General features: G+C 60.8%; 1 protein-coding gene across 7 annotated transcripts in view; it reads right to left on the bottom strand.

Annotated features, from left to right (window-relative positions):
• The window catches only part of ARHGAP8 (Rho GTPase activating protein 8), a 55,823-nt gene that overhangs the window by 16,138 nt on the left and 22,085 nt on the right, over positions 1–17,600 (bottom strand). For 4 of the 7 annotated variants that reach the window (XM_053199487.1, XM_053199490.1, XM_053199489.1 and 1 more), the window contains 4 exons: positions 12,015–12,102; positions 7,607–7,738; positions 3,509–3,595; positions 45–143 (listed from right to left, as the gene is read on the bottom strand). In XM_053199487.1, the coding sequence (XP_053055462.1) occupies positions 45–143; positions 3,509–3,595; positions 7,607–7,738; positions 12,015–12,102 (406 nt within the window). Of the gene's footprint in view, positions 1–44; positions 144–3,508; positions 3,596–7,606; positions 7,739–12,014; positions 12,103–12,976; positions 13,018–13,214; positions 13,362–17,600 lie in introns of those variants that run through there. The other 3 variants (XM_053199491.1, XM_053199488.1, XM_027070491.2) reach the window with 2 other exon arrangements.

The raw sequence follows: 17,600 nt of genomic DNA, 5'->3' as shown, positions 1-17,600 counted from the left end.
CACGGAGGTGTTCTCCCCGGCTGTCGGAAGAGGGTCTGACTCACCGCAGGACCTCGGGGGGGACGATCAGCTGGCCGTATTTGAGGTGTTCGCGCAGCTCACTCAAATAGTTGAAATAGATGATTTTTCTCCCAAACTTATGACTGGAAGGGCAGAAGCAAGAGAATAAAAACCGATTAGGTGGCACCAGAGAGGCCAGGGGCCCGGGGGGAGGGGCGGTGGTGGCAGCCGAGGAAGAACAATGCGGGCGTTTTCCGTGTTAAGTGAACGTTAAGTGCTGACGCCAGAGAAAACCGGGCCATAACGAAAGCAGCGCACGTCTGCAGAGGTTTCGCTTTCATAAGATCTCGGATGCGCCAAACACTCTTGAGAGTCTCATCTGCATGAAAATAAATAGTTGCCTCCAATGTGAAGCTGCCGTTGAGTGAATCTGCACAGATCCGGGAGATGCAGGGAGGGGCCCAGAGGGCCTGCGGTTCCCGCTTGGCGGTGGCTTCCCTTTTGGGCACCCCTCCCTCTTCCAGGCTCCCGTCGGGGACAGGGACCAAGAGAGACACCAGCACGGTGGCCCCCAAGAGGCCACACCGGAGCGAGCGTCACGGAGACAACCCCCCCCCCAAATCCACCCACCCACCGCCCAGCGCCTCAGTCCTCCCTCGGAAACGGGTCCTCCCCCCGAGCGAGACCAGCCAGGCGAATGCCCACTGGCCGACACCTGGTGGGCACCGGCACCTGGCTGCCGTCAGTAACGCGCCCGTTTCCTGAGCTGCACGGCGGGCGCAGAACAGGATCCGGCGGGTGAGAAGCCACATGCCCGGCCCTGCTCCTGGCAGGCGGCCACCACCTGTCCCCTGCCGCGGCTCTACTGAAGTGCAGCCGGCTTCCACAAAAGTGCACGGATCTCACGTGCACAACGCGGGGAACGTGGACGCAGGCACACACCGCGATGCCATCACCACGATCGAGGGACCAAGCATATCCGTTGTCTACCAAGCTCTCCTGGGCATCCCTTTGCTCTGTGTGTGTGGTCAGAACACTCAGCAGATGTGCCCTCTTGACAAATCTTCAAGCGCGGGACACCGTGTTGGCCGCCGCAGGCTCCACGCTGGCCATCCAGAGCCCAGCAAACTTCTAGAACCTTTCTTTCCCTTCTCTAACTGAAGCTGAGCTGTTCTACCGGAAGGCAGGCTGGAGCCCAGAGCCCGCGGGAGGCCGAGCCGTGTGCGCTGGCTCCCCCTAGTGGATGAGTGGGAATCAGACCAAGTGCCCGGACCCCCAACCACCTGCCCCTAAGGGCCGAGGGGGCCTGACCGTCTCCCATGAACCGCCTGTGGGGGGGGGGGGGGGGGGGACAGAGAGCTTCCACGCTGCAGGGAGGCCTCTGGTGCCAACCCACACTGCCCGTGCAGGAGCGCCCCCCACTTTTGCTCTGTTTCTGCCTGACCCCCTCTAGCATTTGCTGGTCCCCAGGCTGTGGAGGACAGATGCTTCCTGCCTCTCATACCCGGAAAGACCCCGGGGCAGTCCAGGCAAGGGAATTCAATCACCAGGCCCCACCTCCAGAGGTCTGAGTCAGGAGGTAGGGGCTGGACCCAGGGAAACTCCTGTTCATGGGCTCTGGAGAGCCTCTGGACTTGTCCTCCTCATTTTCAAATGAGGACTTCAAGGCTCAGAGAGGTCAAGCAGCTGCCCAAGGCCACACAGCCAGAGCCCAGTCCCGGCTCCGGGGTCTCCAACCCTCAGTCCTGAGGTTCTCTCCTGGCACCTGCTTATGTCCATGCCTGAGGCAGGATAAGGGGCAGAGCCGCACAGGGAATCCCAGCTGAGCCATTACTCACGGTGTGACCTCAGGCAAGCTGCTTAATCTCTCTGAGCATTAACCTCCTCTCCTTTGGAAGAGGGAAAATACAGCTGATGTCATAGGATTGTTTTGGGGTGCTATGCACGTACGGTGCGTAAGAAATTGTAATTAAAGTAATCACAAAAGGATAATAAAAAGGTTTTTTTAAAAAAATGAGTCAGGGGGCGCCCGGGTGGCTCAGTCGGTTAGGCGACCGGCTTCAGCTCAGGCCATGATCTAATGGTTCGTGGGTTCGAGCCCCGCGTCGGGGTCTGTGCTAATGGCTCAGAGCCTGGAGCCTGCTTCGGATTCTGTGCCTCCCCCCGTCTCTGCCCCTCCCCTGCTCACGCTCTGTGTCTCTCTGTCTCTCAATAATACATAAACGTTAAAAAAATTTTTTAAAAAATGAGTCAGGAGGTAGGGGCTGGGCAAATGCTAGCAGCAAACATTGAGCACTGGCTATTGCCAGGCAGGCTCTGTTCTAAACACTCCGTCAATACATTGTTGCGACAGGATGAGTACAGCCGCAGTCTGTCTCCCCGGGAAATTAAGGCAGAGGGAGGCTGCATGTCTTGCGCAGAGGAACAGGTGATCAGAGGCGGGGCAAGTCAAGCTGAGCTCCAGAACCACCGCAGCCTCTGGGCTGCCGCACTACAGAGTGGGAGAGGGGTTTTCCCCCAAGAACTGGAGAGGTTTCTAGAACTCTCAGAGCTTTTCTAAGGTGAGTGACAGCACCCAGGAGCAGGAGAACATCTGAGCGGTCTTCTCGGGCACTAGGGTAACGGGCACTGGCTTTCTCACCACGTCAGCTAGGGACGGGCATGCTGGTCCTGGCTAAACAACGGAACAGAGGAACGAAATCCCACCGTCCCAACAGGTGCGTGTGTGGCTGCGGCACAGGCAGCCAGGTGGGAACACTGACTGCGTGGGAATCCTCCTGAAACGAAAGAACTCTGGCCTCAGAAATCTCTCCCCACCTTAAATGGGAACAGACTCAAGGCTGCCCTTCCAGGCATGCTCCAAGTGGCACCTGCAGATCTGGGAACCGCAGCCGGCCCCAATGACAGGGCCACACGGGCCACGCTCTCTGGAACGAGCACTGGTCTGAGTTTTGGGAGTCCTTGTAGTGAATTATGAAACCCGAGGTGGTATTGGGGACCCCCAACGCAGATGCATGAAGTAGGTGCTCAGGCCAGGGCGGGATTTAAAATACCAGATACAGGGTCACCTGGGTGGCTCAGTTGATTAAGCGTCTGACTTCAGCTCAGGTCATGATCTCGCGGTCTGTGGGTTTGAGCCCCGTGTCGGGCTCCGTGCTGACAGCTTGGAGCCTGGAGAGTCTGCTTTGGATTCTGTGTCTCTCTCTCTCTCTGCCCCTCCCCTGCTCCTGTTCTGTTCTCTCTCTGTCTCTCAAAAAATAAATACACATTAAAAAATAATAATAATAATAAAATGCCAGGTGCAAAGCTCGCAGGTGTCGTAAGCTGGCGTCCTATTGGTGACCGTCAGCCGTTGTGCCCCGCCACAGCCGTGGGGCGGGCAGAGTGCCCCAGACACGGGTGCCCCAGGGACGAGACCGCCACGGTGCCACAGAGGGAGGGCCGTCCCCCCGCCCCACGGGATGCAGCCTCCTGCCCCGGTGAGGTCCTCGCCTAGAGCACCACGTACCTGATGAGGGGTTTGAAGATGGTCCACAGGACTTTGATGAAGTTGGTGGGGTGCACAACATAGAGCGCCTTCAAGTTCTTTTTGTACCTGAGGAGGGAAGCGTGGGAGGACTTCAGAGCGCTACACCCCGCACCCGAAGCTGAGCCCTGACCGTGAGCCTCAGAACCTTCGCTCTCTGAACAGAGCCACTTTAAGGACGTTGGCCCAAAAGCAGGAAGGGGAATCAGGACCTCCCGTCCACTGGCACCACCTGGCACGCACAAGGCACTTCACCGTTTGCGAGAGCAGAGCCCCCTTGCGGGTGCTCACCCAGGGGGAGGGGAGGGGCGGGGCACACCGAGCAGTTCGCAAGGGCAGGCCGCCGGGAGAGCCCTGGTGTGCCCACCGACGGGGTACCGGGCACCCACTTAAAGAGCCTGCGTGCTCCCCTCCTTCCAGAATAAGTCAGCGCAGAGCCACGAGGCTGAGGCAAGGAGGCTGGCACCGTGCGGGGTGGCCTGGCCAGGTGCTGCGGGGAGGGGGAGCGCGTCCACGTGCCGCCAGCGCGGTCCCCCTCTCGCCCGCTGTCCGAATTTCAGGAATTTGGGGAGCTGGTTGTAAAAAGCAGCCATGATTAAATAATATGAACACGTAATTAAGTAAATCACGTTAAACGCCAAGGTAATAACTACTCGAAACTCCTCACTTCCGGCTCATTTTACTCCCTTTACTCTTTCCTGCGCCCCCGAGGCTATTCTGTCTGTGTATCTGAATAACAGAAGTCCATACCCAGTGTCCCCCTCCGACTCCGCGTCCAGGGGCGGCACGCTGGTGCCCTGAGGCTGGCCACGGTGGCAGGAGATCGCACGGGTCACAAACCAGTCACCCCAAGCCCCCGAGGGCTGGTTAGCACGTGAGGAGCAGGGGGCTGCCGGGTCAGACCCCGGGGGCAGGGGTGAGGACAGGGGAGTGACAGAGGCCGGGAGGGGGGGTGCTGGAGCCGGCAGGTGTGCGTGCGCAGGGCTCCCTCACGGGGAGGTGGTGGGACGGGAAGGCGGTGCGTGCAGGGGCGGGTGGCCCGATCAGTAACTGGACCCGTGAGGGGGGCTGGTCAGATGCTGGGTGACAGACGGGCAGGCACGTCAGTGAGGGAAGCGCGAGCAGCGCCTCCCCACCAGAGACGAGGGCTGCAGACCCACAGAGGAAACCAGAGCGGGCCCCGGGCTGCAGGACAGGAACAGCGGGCGTCGGGGTGAACACGCGGGGCCCGGCAGGGACGGACAGGTGTGAGCAACACCCCAAGGGTCCACGGGTAGTGCCTGGGAGCCAGTCACCCCACAAGCAACAAGCACACTACTCTGACACCCCGGCTCCTAGAGAAATGGCGGAACGCCCCGTGCGGGGTGAGGACAATGTAAGGGGCGCCTGGAGCATCTTCTTGTGCTAGAAAACGGGGGGGGGGGGGGCACTCAGCGTAAGGGGACACGTCTGAGGGCCCCAGGAGCCAGGCTGGAAGGGGGCCCACTTGGCCGAATTTGAATTTGAACGCTGAATATGGTCATGGATTATAACCCATTGAAAGAAACAGGAAATCACAAGTCCACGTTGATACGAATGAGCCAGGACGGCTAAGCTCTTCCTTATGGTAAATTGCCGGTGGCTTCAATCACCGCTCGGCCACCGTCCCAGCAACCACTGGGCCAAGAAACGGCAGTGGAGACAAAGGCCCATCACAAGACACTTCGATGGGGAGCAAGACACCCACAGTCTCAAAGTATCTCCCAAGGAGATACTAACTAAGGACAAAAAGAACGGCTCTTCACGCAGAGAGGGGGGAGGTGTAGCGACTTGTGGATGGTCCAGGGTCCCAGAGGGCAGGGGCCACCGAGTGCATCCTTCCGTGGAGGTGGCTTCCCGGAAGGGGGTCGCAACACCTGTGGGGGGGCCGGTTCTCCCTTGAAAGGAGTGACCTGGAGGCACAGTCTGGAGAATAAGGAGCCAACAGCCAAGAGAAAAAATTCAGGAAAACCCGCTGGGGTGCAGTCACGGCAGACGGAAAACCCTTGCGGTATAAATCTCACCAAATTGGATTTGGAGCTCCACTTGCACACCTCTGGTGACGGGGGACTCACTACCCCAGCAGACCCTCCCCTGCTGGTTCCGATGTCTAGAAGGTCCATCTTTCTGGATTCTATCGAGCCAAGATCTGTGATCCTACCCCCACCCCCTGGTCCACCTTGGTGGCAAGTAGGGACTCCCACAGAATAAGTCGGCCTCCTTCCATCTGACAATTTATCTGTATCAGCTCACCACAGGCCTACACAGGCGTCTCACGTCTCCTCAAGCACCTTCCGTGGCTCTCTGTTGCCTCCTCCGCCACCTCCCTCGGCGATTCCCCAGGGGAACCCATCCCCCGCCTCGTCCAGCCCTCCCACCACGGAGCCTCGGCTCTCCTGACTCTTTCTTCCGTCTGCCACTTGGCAATGCCCTGCCCACCCCTCCAGGGGCTGCTCAAAGGCCGCCTCCCCCACCCGGCCTCTGGCCCCACCTGGCTCCCGTCTTCCCGCCCAACACGGAGAGCCTGCCACCTGCAGACCCCTTCCCACGCGCAGGGGAGGGGACACGGACACGGGTCGGAGGGCGGCAGCCAGGCACGGTGCGTGGGCACAAACACACCGCTCTGCGCATGCGCTGTCTGCTCAGGGACCTTGAGGCCGCAGGGGAGGGGCCGGCGATGCTTCGGGGACAACCCAGGAAAGCTTCATGCGGGAGGGGCCAGAGCTGGGGCCTGGTTGCCTCTGGCTCCGCTCAGGGCCAGGAACCCAGTGTCAGGCAAACGGCGGTGCAGCTCAGCGACCATCCTTTCCCCGAAACACAGGCCAGAAAGCCAAGAAATTCCTCCGAAGGTTCGAGGCCCAGCGACAGCAGGACCCAAAAGACGCGAGGGCGGGCTTTGGGAGATCAGGCTCCGCCTCCTCCACCCCACCCATCAGAGCTCTGAGGGGAAGACTTCCAGCACGGGTTAGAAAGGCCTTCGAGAAGGAAAAGCCAGAGGAACACGGGACACCTGCGCGAAGGCCCGACGGTGCAGTCTATTAGCAGCCCCGAAGAGCTGACTGTGACACAAGACGTCACTCAGGAAAAAAATCCGCCAGCCCCAAGCCGTTGCCAAGGGGTGCGGGGGGCCCAGGGCGGGACAGGGAGGGGGGTCTCGGCGGGGGTCCCGGCACAGCCACACACCAGGTGCGGGATGGGGGTGGGGGAGAGACACCCGCTCTCTGGGGCCTGTGCGTCCGCACCTGTAAAACGTGCTGCCCACCTGCCCACCTCTCCGACACGAGGCACCAGAGAGCCCCTTGCAGGTGGGCCTGCACAAGCACGAAGGGCACCCGGAAGACAGCGCGAGCCCACGTTTCTCTGCCGTGTGTCTTGGGGGTCAGTAATCTGGGGGACACGGGCCAGACCCGGCCACCTAGTACTGCACAGCCCTCCAAGCTGTGAAGGGTTTTAGGTTGTCAACGGCTGGAAAAAGAAGTAAACAGACGATAGTTCAGGATATGTGAGAATGACACTTGGGCACCCGGGGGGCTCGGTCGGTTGGGCGCCCGACTTCAGCTCAGGTCACGGTCCCGCGGTCCGTGGGTTCGAGCCCCGCGTCGCGTCGGGCTCTGTGCCGACCGCTCGGAGCCCGGAGCCTGCTTCGGATTCTGCGTCTCCCTCGCTCTCTGCCCCTCCCCTGCTTGCACTCTCTCTCAAAAATAAACATTAACAAAATTAAAAGAAAATGACACGAAAGTCACATGCCAGGTCCACAAAGTTTCACTAGAGCAGGGTTCCAGCCCCCGGTTTCCATATTATCTGTGGCTGCTCTTGTGTCCCGTGGCAGAACCCGGTAGTTGCCACAGGAGCCTGGTGGCCCACAGATAGGGGCCGTCTGGCCGCCTCTGCCCCAAACGACAGCTCTGGACAGAGCCCCGGCCCCGAAGGGAGGGGACCCCGAGCTCCTTCGGCCTAGCTCCCGGCCCCCTGCCGCACAGCCGAGACCCCTCCTGCCCCCCGGGCCTGCCCGTCGCTCAGCGCAGCCCTGAGGCCCACCCCCGAGGGCTGGAGGGCACACACCTCCTGTCGAACTCCTTGTAGGTGCTCTGGAGCCAGCCCAGGGACGGCTTGTTCCGGCTGTTCAGCCCATAGTGGAAGTAGACGATGGTGTAATCGCTCTCCACGTACTGGTCCAGCGTGTGCTTCAAATACCTGGGCACAAAGCACAGACTCGGTTTCGAATATCACGCTCCTGCCGTCGCTGAAACCAAATACGCGTTCGCCACAACAGAAGCTGTGGGCACCGGGGACGGGCCGGCACTGGGTCACGTGGGGACATGTCCAGGGCACCGGGGAATCCACCTGCAGGGGCCCTGTCCTCGTTTGCTACATGAGGCTCAGTGAGGTTAGTACTGAAGGCCACGGTCACACAGCACGTGGCAGGCCAAAAAAGGGCCCTGAAAACACATCCGTGTCAAGTCTCTGGAACCTGTGAATGTGACCTTATACGAAACGGGTCTCGGCAGGTGTGTGATCGAGGAAAGGTTCCTGAACAGGAGCTTATCCAGGATCATCCAGGTGGGCGTGTATGCTGATGGGACAGACAGAAACACGGAAGGGAGTGTGTCTGAGAAGACACAGGGGAGGGTGACGCCCCCCGACCCCGGGCCAGGACCACGGGCAGCCATCAGAAAACAGAAGCAAGGAGCCTCCTCTCCTGGACGGGGAGCTCCCTCTGGAGGAGCAGGGCCCAGTCAACACCCTGGTTTGGGACTCCTGGCTCTGCCAGAATAAACGTGTTGCTTTGTCCCACAAACGAGCAGTAATGAGCTGCAGCAGCCACAGGAGACTCTCGGAGGATGCACCGGGATTCAAACCCAGACGGACCGTTCAGCCCCCCCCCCACCTCAGACTCCCTGCCCTTCTGCCGCACCTCTAGAAGCAGCCACTTCCTTCCAGATCAGCTCCGAACGTTTTTCTTGTTCCCATAAAGCAGGATCCTGACTCTGCTCTGTGGTCACCTGACCGCACGCCACAGTACAAGTTCTAGAAAGCTCCGTGGTCACTTCCCAGCCCTTGGTCCCTCCCTGCCTAGCTGCGGGACCCGCTTGAAAAGGCCGCATCCAGCCACCCGCAGGAGGCGAGCTGATCCATCGGCGTTTCGGCCAGGGCCCCTGACGTCGAGCGGGCCGGAACGGGCTGCCCAAGTCACCACCCAGAAGCGCATCCTGGAATTCAGCCCGGATTCCGTGCCACTGTGGCAGGGATCACACCTGCTTCTGCTGTGAGCCATGCGAAGGCGGCCTGCCCGGAGCCCTGGGTCCAGCGGGTTGTGGGCCGGGTGCTCACGGGGACAGAGTCCGCGGATCTGCTCCAGGAGAAAACCCCAGCAGCCTCTGCCTGTCCGCAAGGGCTCAGCTGCCAGCCTTTCACTGCAGGGACACTGCGGTGGGCCCTTTACCTCACCCAAAAGGGCGTCAGCTTCTCCTCTGCTCATCTGACTTCAAAGCATCATTAGAGTGCCCTCTGCCCAAAACACTGACTCTCTGAACAGCAGGCCTTTGCACGTATTTACTCACTTAACCCTGTGAGGCAGGCACCATAGACCCATTTGACAGAGGAGTCAACTGAGGCCCGAAGAGGCGAACCAGGAAGGGCAGAGCCAGGATGTGAAGGGAGCAGCCTGGCTCCAGAGTCCGCTCTCTTGCCCACATTGTCCCACCCCCAGACAGCCACATGCTCCCGCCCATCGTCTCTGAGGTATAAACGTGACGCAAAGCCATCCTGTCGTAACCCTGGTTTCGGCTTCCCTGTTGCGGGAGGAGTTCCAGGTCCCAGATGCTCTCCGGTGCGCCGGTTCACACACCCTCTGGACTAAGCCGTGGAAGCACCATTCACTAAGGCCATCCCTTCTGTCACCCTCGCAGACAGAAGCCAGACTGAGATCTCCAGTTCCAGAGTCCCGCACCTCCGGGGACCCCCCGCTTCTGTAAGGACAGTCACTGTCGCAGTCCCCAACTCCCTTGCCAGGGGAGAGCAGGGGAACGTCTGGCCAGCTCGCTTATCCACGCTGGACGCATCAGTAAAAGCAGGCACCTGTGGCCCAACGTGCTCCCCAGTTCCTTCCACAAACATGCTGAGCCCTCCTGCTGTCAGAACACATCTGCCAGGCGTGCTCAGCACAGGAAGCCATTAACTAAATTACGGGTTGAGCTGCAGAGACACGACTTATTTCTTCACCCACTTCAAAAATAGGAGCGCGCATCTGGCCACAAGAAAGCTGCCGCGTGGACAGAGAGAGGGAGGATGGCGTATGCGGCGACAAGGTTTTCCGTGGAAACGTGGAGAAGGCTCAGCCTTAGGGCTCTTCCTAGCAAGGCCAAGAAGCCCACAGGCACCTCTGAGTAGATTAGAAAAGATGCCCCTTCTTCTAGCTAGACACTCTCCAGCACTGGGTGAGAAGAGCACCAGCTGAATGGCAGCCCCTCACGGTGATGCCCTTGTGCAGTGAACAACCTACACAACTGTTCACAGAGGCCATGCTGACCACTTCCTTCTGGGAGTGAAGGTTTCTGAGGGAGGCGGGCACACGAGAAAACACAACGCACCAGCTGTCGTCAGAGGCTGGTTGTTTTCGGACCGAGGTGAAATTCCTAACAGTACCATTTTAAAGCTGACGCTTCGTGGCATTAAGTACATTCCCCATGTGTGCAACCGCCACATCCATCCCGTTCCAAAATAATCTCACGGCCCGAAAGAGAGCCCCCACCCATTAGGAAGTCAATTACCCCGCCTCCTGCAACCGCCAACCTGCTTTCTGTCAAGGTTACTTCCGTCTCTGCAAGGAAAGGAATTCCGAACACATCCGGCCCAGCGGTGTGACTTCAGCGAGAGCCGAGCCGCCGGTCGTGGGTCATGGGATGCCACAAAAGGAAACAATCCGGCAAGGGAACGTGTCAGCCTTGGAGGACCCCAGACGAGAGCTCTCTCCTCATCCGGCTTCTCTCTCCCCACCCCCCCCCACCCCGTGTGCCCCGTAATGCTGCGGGCGCGCGGGAGGGAGGCCAGCACCTCGCGGGAGGGCCGGCCCGCTGTCCGGGGTCACCGGCCGCCCGGGATGCGGGCGCCCCTCGGGAATCCCGCGGCAGGTCTCGCCGCGCAGCGGCAACAGCGGCACCGGCTGGAGACTCCTGAACACCTGCTGCCAGGCTCTTGCCGTTACTGGTGCGCCTCCCGCTGCCGTTGGAAGAGGCTTTGACAGACCAGGTCGGATGCTCAGGTCAAGGGGATTCTCACAAAACCACCCACCCAGAGGCTCCTGAGTGCTTCCAGGGCCCGCTCACGCTTTCACTCGAGCTGGGGGCTCTGCGCTATGTCGCGGGGGGAGGAGCAGGTCAGCCAGAACGGTCGTGACCCGGAGTGGAAGCCGTACCCAGACGTGAGCCAGGGTCTGGCCGTGCGAGTGAGTTGCAACCGGCACGCCGCCAGAGGGCAGATTCGAAGGCAAGGAGCAGCCGCGTGCGCCCCACAGGCGCGAGACCACCACCACCAAATGTGGTGACCAAGGCGAGTCCCGCCAGCCCCCAGCCTGGGCAGGTACCCCGGCAGGGCCTCGCTCACAGCGAGATCCGCTGAGCGAGAGGACAGTGCGCCTGGAAACGCAGCTACGGCGGGTACTCAAGTGGTGCTGCCCTCGGAGAACGTCCTCCGCTCCAGGCCCCGGGGGTCCTGCTCACCCACAGAGGGGTTCCGTGCAGTGGCTGCGGTCAGTACACGCGGGCTCTCACGAAGCTCATGGGGTCGATCGAGAAAGGAGGCACCAGAAGCACCCTGGCCATCACACGGAGCGTGCAGACATCACAGGGACAAGACGGGGGGCGATGGCGGCCGAGGCCGCACGCAGGTAAGCGGAAGGCCTTCCTCCCGAGCAGAGAACACTAAGCAGATGCAGGAGACGGGGCTCCCCGGGGCTTTGAGAGGGAGGGAGGCTTGAAAGGGCCCCGAGATCTAGGCCCAGCGCTTCAGACTGTGGACCCAAAGCCACCCAAGGCTGGAGAGGCCATCAGTCCCACAGGTGGCTTTGCTGACCTGGCAACACATGTGACATCCATCCGGGGAGCCGCTAGTCAATGTTCATACATGAGCCTTTAGCCCTAAACGTCCACCCGGTGCTGATGGTGAGGGAGAGGCCTGTGCACAGGGAGGGGGATACACACGTGTTGAGGGGCAGGCAGCCTATAGGGTGTGCGTGCACACAGAGGGAGTGTGTGTGCACTGTGTGTGCCGCGGGCAGGTGTGTGCACAGTGGGCGTGTGTGTGCGTGGAGAGGGAGATGTGCACACGGTCGTGGGGAAGGCAGACCACAGGCTGTGCGTGCGGATGGGGTGTGTGTGTGCACAGGGGTGTGTGTGCACGGGTGTGTGCACGCACACCGGGAGGGCACACGCACACAGGGGGGCGTGTGTGGAGGGACACAGGCAGGACTTACTCCAGCAGACGCCTGTGGTTGAGCTCGTGGGAGGGGGGCATCCGGCAGCAGCTGAACGTGATGACCCGTCTTCCAAAGCGATCCTCCCCTGCAGGAGCAGACACAGGGGTGAGGCCCGCCCGCACCCGAGGCCTCCCTCCTCCCCTGCAGGAGCAGACACGGGGGTGAGGCCCGCCCGCACCCGAGGCCTCCCTCCTCCCCTGCAGGAGCAGACACGGGGGTGAGGCCCGCCCGCACCCGAGGCCTCCCTCCTCCCCTGCAGGAGCAGACACAGGGGTGAGGCCCGCCCGCACCCGAGGCCGCCTTCTCCAGGGACACCCACAGGCATTAATGGAAAAAGGAAGCCTCCTGAGCAGCCGGCCCCGAGCTGAGAAGCCCAGGTGGCTGGCAGGCGGCACCTAAGGAGCATCTACTACGGATGCTCTGTGCACATTAGCCAAGTTCACGTTCACCACCAGCCTGCATGCTGGGAGCAATGTCTCCATTTTACAAACGGGCAACGGGCCCTGTGCAAAGCCACACGGGGCTGAGGGCCCCAGGACTGAAACCTGGACGCATCTGCCTTTAAAGCTAGTGTCTGCTGCTTCCTCCCCACATCGAGTGTCCTCCGGGGCGTCCCCAGGACTCCGGGCCCTGGAGAAGGCTGGGTGGCCTGGGGGACAGTCACTCCTGGACAGGACCTCACAGGGTACAGGAGCCCTGATGATCGGTGCTGCCCCCCGGCGTGGCCCAGGTGACCCTGTGACTGTCCCCACACAGCGGTGCTCACCACACAAGGGACAGCGGAGGGGGGATGCTCCCCAAGGGCCGGTGTCTAACCATGTGCCCCAGAACCCAGGCTCGCTGCCCATTGCCTGTGCCCAGATTGTGTCCGATAATCAGTCACTGATCGACTGAAAGACGCGTTGTAGAGCCTGAGGAGGACAGGTACTGTCTGAGAAATCGCACAACTGTGAACTCACTTTCGTGGCGAAGAAGCATTTGCATCTGTTTCAAGGGTTTGCTTGAAATGGGGAAGGATGAGAACTCTGAATCAGACGAACCACAACTGCACACACACACGCACGCTCATGCCCCGGCCCCCTGCACACGCCCGGGGCAGCTGCTTGTGATTTAGGACATGTGTGGCTCTTCCCAGGAGCCTGGAAGCTTCTCTGATATTCAGAATTCCAGCGCTGTTCTGGTTTCCAGACACAGCACCTTCTCATCGCACGGTCTCCTTAGGGATTCTGGTCATGCTTCCCATTTGTTTAGAAAGCCCCTGTTTGGAAAGACTGCACCGGGAGCCACACGGGTGATCTGCTTTGCCAAATGGGGGCCTCGATGGCTGCGCCTGGAAGAAGAAAAGCGTTTCTACCATGTCGGGGGCCAGGGGCCCACGGCCACCCTGAGTCTGTGCTTGCCTGTGGGGCCCGAGGGAAAAGGACGGCATTGCTTCTCAAGTTGGGAATCGTCTGTGTGGCTACTCAAGAAACAAGGAATCGATTCCTCCCAGGGTCGAAAGACATTGTTAACGTCCGTGATAAGAAGCCAAGAACACACGGCATCATCATCCGGAATCAGACCAAGGGGAAAGTCTGGGATGTGCTAAGTTATATGGCGAACGGAAGACCAGGTCAGCAAATGCTCGCCGAAGCCCACCGTGCACTCAGCTCTGGGGAGAAAGACCAGACACGACACCTGCCCGGCCCCACCGATCTGGGCGAAGGGCAGTGATGCGGGGACGGGGTCTCGGCCCAGCCCCACAAGCCCCCGAGAAGCCACGGGGGCTCTGGCAGGCCAGGCCATTTCTGCAGTGACTTCCACGTGGTTGGGCTTAGGCCACGCTTCTCAGGTGAGGGGTTCCATCCTTCACAGGACGGTGCTCGCTTCAGACGGCGGACGCCGGCCGGAGGTCCCCAGGCCCCCCCGCTTCTGACCAGCTGGCTACAAATCCAGAGGTTCCCACCACCCCCTTGTGATCGATAATCCACTCGCTCACTTACGTTTTATCATAAAGGATACCAGTCAAGACCAGCCAAGAGGGGAGACGCGCGGGGTGGTGTGTGGGAGGGCCCTGCCCACGGAGCCCCCGTGCCCTCTCCCCGTGCAGTCTGGAACACCGCCATGTCGCCACCGCCCAGGGCAGGCGCACCCAGAGTGGTTCCGGGGTTTCATCACACGGACGTGGCTGACTGAACCGTGACCCAGTCAAGGCGCGGCTTGACCGATCAATCCGGAGGCACTGCCGACTGAATCCCTGGCTGTGGACTGAACGCAGTCTCCAGCCCCTGGAGGTCACGACGCCCAGACTCTCTGACCCAGTTGGTCGCTCCTGGCACAGCAGCTCCATCCTGAACTGTCTCAGTGGCACCCGCGACACGGGGGTCCCCCGTGAGCCTCCCCTCTGGCATAAACCAGCAGGAGTCACAAAGCTCCTCCTATCACTTGGGGATTCCAAGGATTTAGAGGCTACTTCCCAAGAACCGGGGACAAAGTCCAGACGCATTCTTTGACCCCACCGCGTCTCACGACCCCGCACCCCCACCGTGGTCAGTCGTGCCCGAGGGGTGCACCGCGGGGCGGGGACGGACGTCACCCACCAGGCCAGAGGAGCAGAGGCCGAGCTCCAGAGAGAGGAGATGAAGCTTCTTCTTCTGCGGACGGGGCCTGGCGGAGGGCAGGGCAGGCGTCTGCTCACGGGACGCCCTGGGCAGCCGAGGAACAGCACGGGGTCTGATGCAGACGTGCCATCGTGGGCGGCAAGGGGTGACGGGAAATGATGGTGAGAAGAGGTCGAGGCCCCAGGGACGAGGAGGGTGAGGGTCTGACTTTACCCGGTTGACGGCGGGGAGCCAGTGAGGAGGGTGAGTAAGGGACACCATCTGATGGGTTATTCTGCAGGCCCTTTGGCTGCTGGTGAGGATGGCCTGAAGCGGGATGTCCCAAGTAGAGACTGCGAGGGGGATGGGAGGGGCAGGGGACAGAGACCCCCAGGACTGGGGAGGGGCCCCCAATGCTGGCTTGGGCTGCTGGGCCATTCAGGGAGGGTGGGGGAGGGTGGACACAGGAGCCAGAGCCACTCTAGCAAGCTGCGGGGGGAGGGGCGAGGGGGAGGGGCAGGGCCAAGGGGGGAGCACCGGGCACAGCTACGGACAACCGCTGAGGCAGCATCAAGGACGGAAGGTCCCTGGTGCAGAGTGACGATGGCCTGGGAGTGGACGCGGGGCCAGGGGGCCTGTGGGCACGAGGAACAGCTGCCCAGGCCGGTGGATCCCAGGGAAGAGTGAGCTCCCCCCACCAAAGCCACCCAGTCAAGATCCACAGAGGGTCCTGGTGGGTGACACTCGGGCACCACTGAGGCTGAGAAGAGGCAGGAAGCAGAATGTCCCCACCCCAAGACGGCGAGAAGCGAGAGACAGGAGCAGAGCAGAGCTCAATGCCAGGCAGGGCAGAGCCTCACAGAGGAGGGGGGGACAGGCACAGGGACCAGATGCCCCGCCACACAGGGGCGCAGCAAGGCCACCCCAGGGCCCAGGGTGAACAGCAGGAAATTCCGGGCAAGAACTGTGAACTCAGGCTCCCGGAAAACCCAAGGGACTTGGTGTACAGGGACCCCAACCCTCCGGGCTAGGCCAGAACACAGCGGGTCTCCATCAGACCCCAGAGCCCTCCCCAGACCACGCGTTCCCTGGTTTGTCGAGGACGGCGGGAGGGGCTCACGGCCTGTCCCTGCTCCCGGGCCCGTGGTTGCTGACAGGCCCCTTGCTGGCCAGCTCAGGTCAGCGGGCCCAGAGGGCAGGGGGTGTGCAGAGACGGGGCAGGTCAAGGTCAGGGCACCTGCTTCCGGCCCGGGGCCTCGCCCTGTGAGGGCCTCCTGCTTGTATAAAGCACTGACTAGCTCCCTCACTCATCACGAACACTTACTGTGCGAGGTTCCTCAACTTGCATGATGCTGAGTTACTATGGAAGGCCTTCTCCTCTCCTCAAAACCAAAAAGGCAACTAACTTAATTTTTTCTTTTCCTTTTTAATGTTTGTTGGCTTATTTAGAGAGAGAGAAAGAGAGGAAGAGAGACAATCCCAAGCAGGCTCCGCACCGTCAGCACAGAGCCCAACGCGGGGCTGGAACTCACGAACCCGTGAGATCCTGAGCTGAGCGGAAGTCGAGAGTCGGATGCTTAACTGACTGCGCCACCCGGGTGCCCCAGCATTTTCTTTTCGTATCAATAGACTTCCAAACATCCCGCCAAACTACGCCCACAGCACTAATCAGACCGAACAAACTCTCATGGCAAGTGCAATGGCAAACAACCTGGGTCCCTTATACGGTTCTCTCCGCAGCTGATGCTTCGGAAAATTTCCATCATAAAAAGTGAACAAAAAGCGAGGGAGGGAGGCACAGGCCGGCCCTGGCCCCGGGGACAGAGTCCCTGCCCCCCACAGCCGGGCAGCCCCACACCAGCCTCTCTGCACCGGCACGCAGTAAGTGCTCAATAAATGCGACCCATTACCACGTGCCAGGCCTGACGCCGGGTGCCTCCAGGTGTGCTGTTTCGTTTACAGAAGAGGAAACTGAGGCCCGGAGAGGCCACGCGAGCATTGGGGCCGGGTCCACGCTTGCAGCTGGCTGACTCCCGGCCTGCACGGGGTCCTCTGCCCCTGAGGACCCCACAGTGGCAGCAGGGAGGCCTCCCGCGTGCACGCCTGCGCGGCAGCCCTGAGGAATCCCCGGGACGTCCAGGATCCTGCTTATTAAGCAGTCGAGGTGGCATCTGCATTAATGACATCAGTCAATATGAGTAAAGACCCCTTCGCCGTTCTCTGGTAACACGGGCCAGCGTATCGAAGACGGGCTTCAAAGTGATATAATGTGCAAGGAAATGAAAACCATCAATAAGATGCAAATTCTCCGAGGCCTCAGTGTAATTCATGACCCCTATCCCTCCCCTCGCTGTGCACAACACAGCATCGCTCACTGTCTCCAAGGCGGGAGAAGCCCAGTTTATGAATAAAGAAGTGCTTCCCAGAGCCATCGCCCGGAACGCGCTCCAGACGATCCGTCATCCGCTCCGAGTGAAGGACGATTAAAATGCATAATAAAGGCAGGGGCCATCTAACCAGGAGCAATTTGGGAGTTCGTCTCCTTGGGTGTCTGTTTCAGGGCTGCTCATCGTTTTGCAGAGAGGAAGGAAATGCGAAGACCCATTTTTCTGCATCCTGCAGGGAAGCCTGGCTGGGGACTAACCTGGGGGCAAAGATCTGGGTGTGGGGTGGTGACCTGTCACCCAGTGGAACCAGATCCTCCTGTCCTCCTCTTCTCTGCCACTCGCCTCCTCTGTGTCTCTGGATCACATCTCCAGCCTCTCTGCTGCTCCGGCTCCAACCTTCCCCCTGCCCACCCCACTCGCCACCAGGTAATCTCCCCCTGGGCTCACAGCCCGGCCCCCGACTAAGCTCCAGACGGTGACCACTGAAAATACTGAAATCAGGGGCGCCTGGGTGGCTCAGTCGGTTGAGCGTCAGACTTCGGCTCAGGGCACAATCTCAGGGTTCGTGGGTTCAAGCCCTGTGTCGGGCTCTGTGCTGACAGCACAGAACTTGCTTG

The sequence above is a fragment of the Acinonyx jubatus genome, chromosome B4, assembly GCF_027475565.1.
Source record: "Acinonyx jubatus isolate Ajub_Pintada_27869175 chromosome B4, VMU_Ajub_asm_v1.0, whole genome shotgun sequence".
Classification (NCBI taxonomy): domain Eukaryota; kingdom Metazoa; phylum Chordata; class Mammalia; order Carnivora; family Felidae; genus Acinonyx; species Acinonyx jubatus.
The sequence above is the reverse complement of the archived record's forward strand: the minus strand, read 5'-3'. Positions and strand labels throughout refer to the sequence as shown.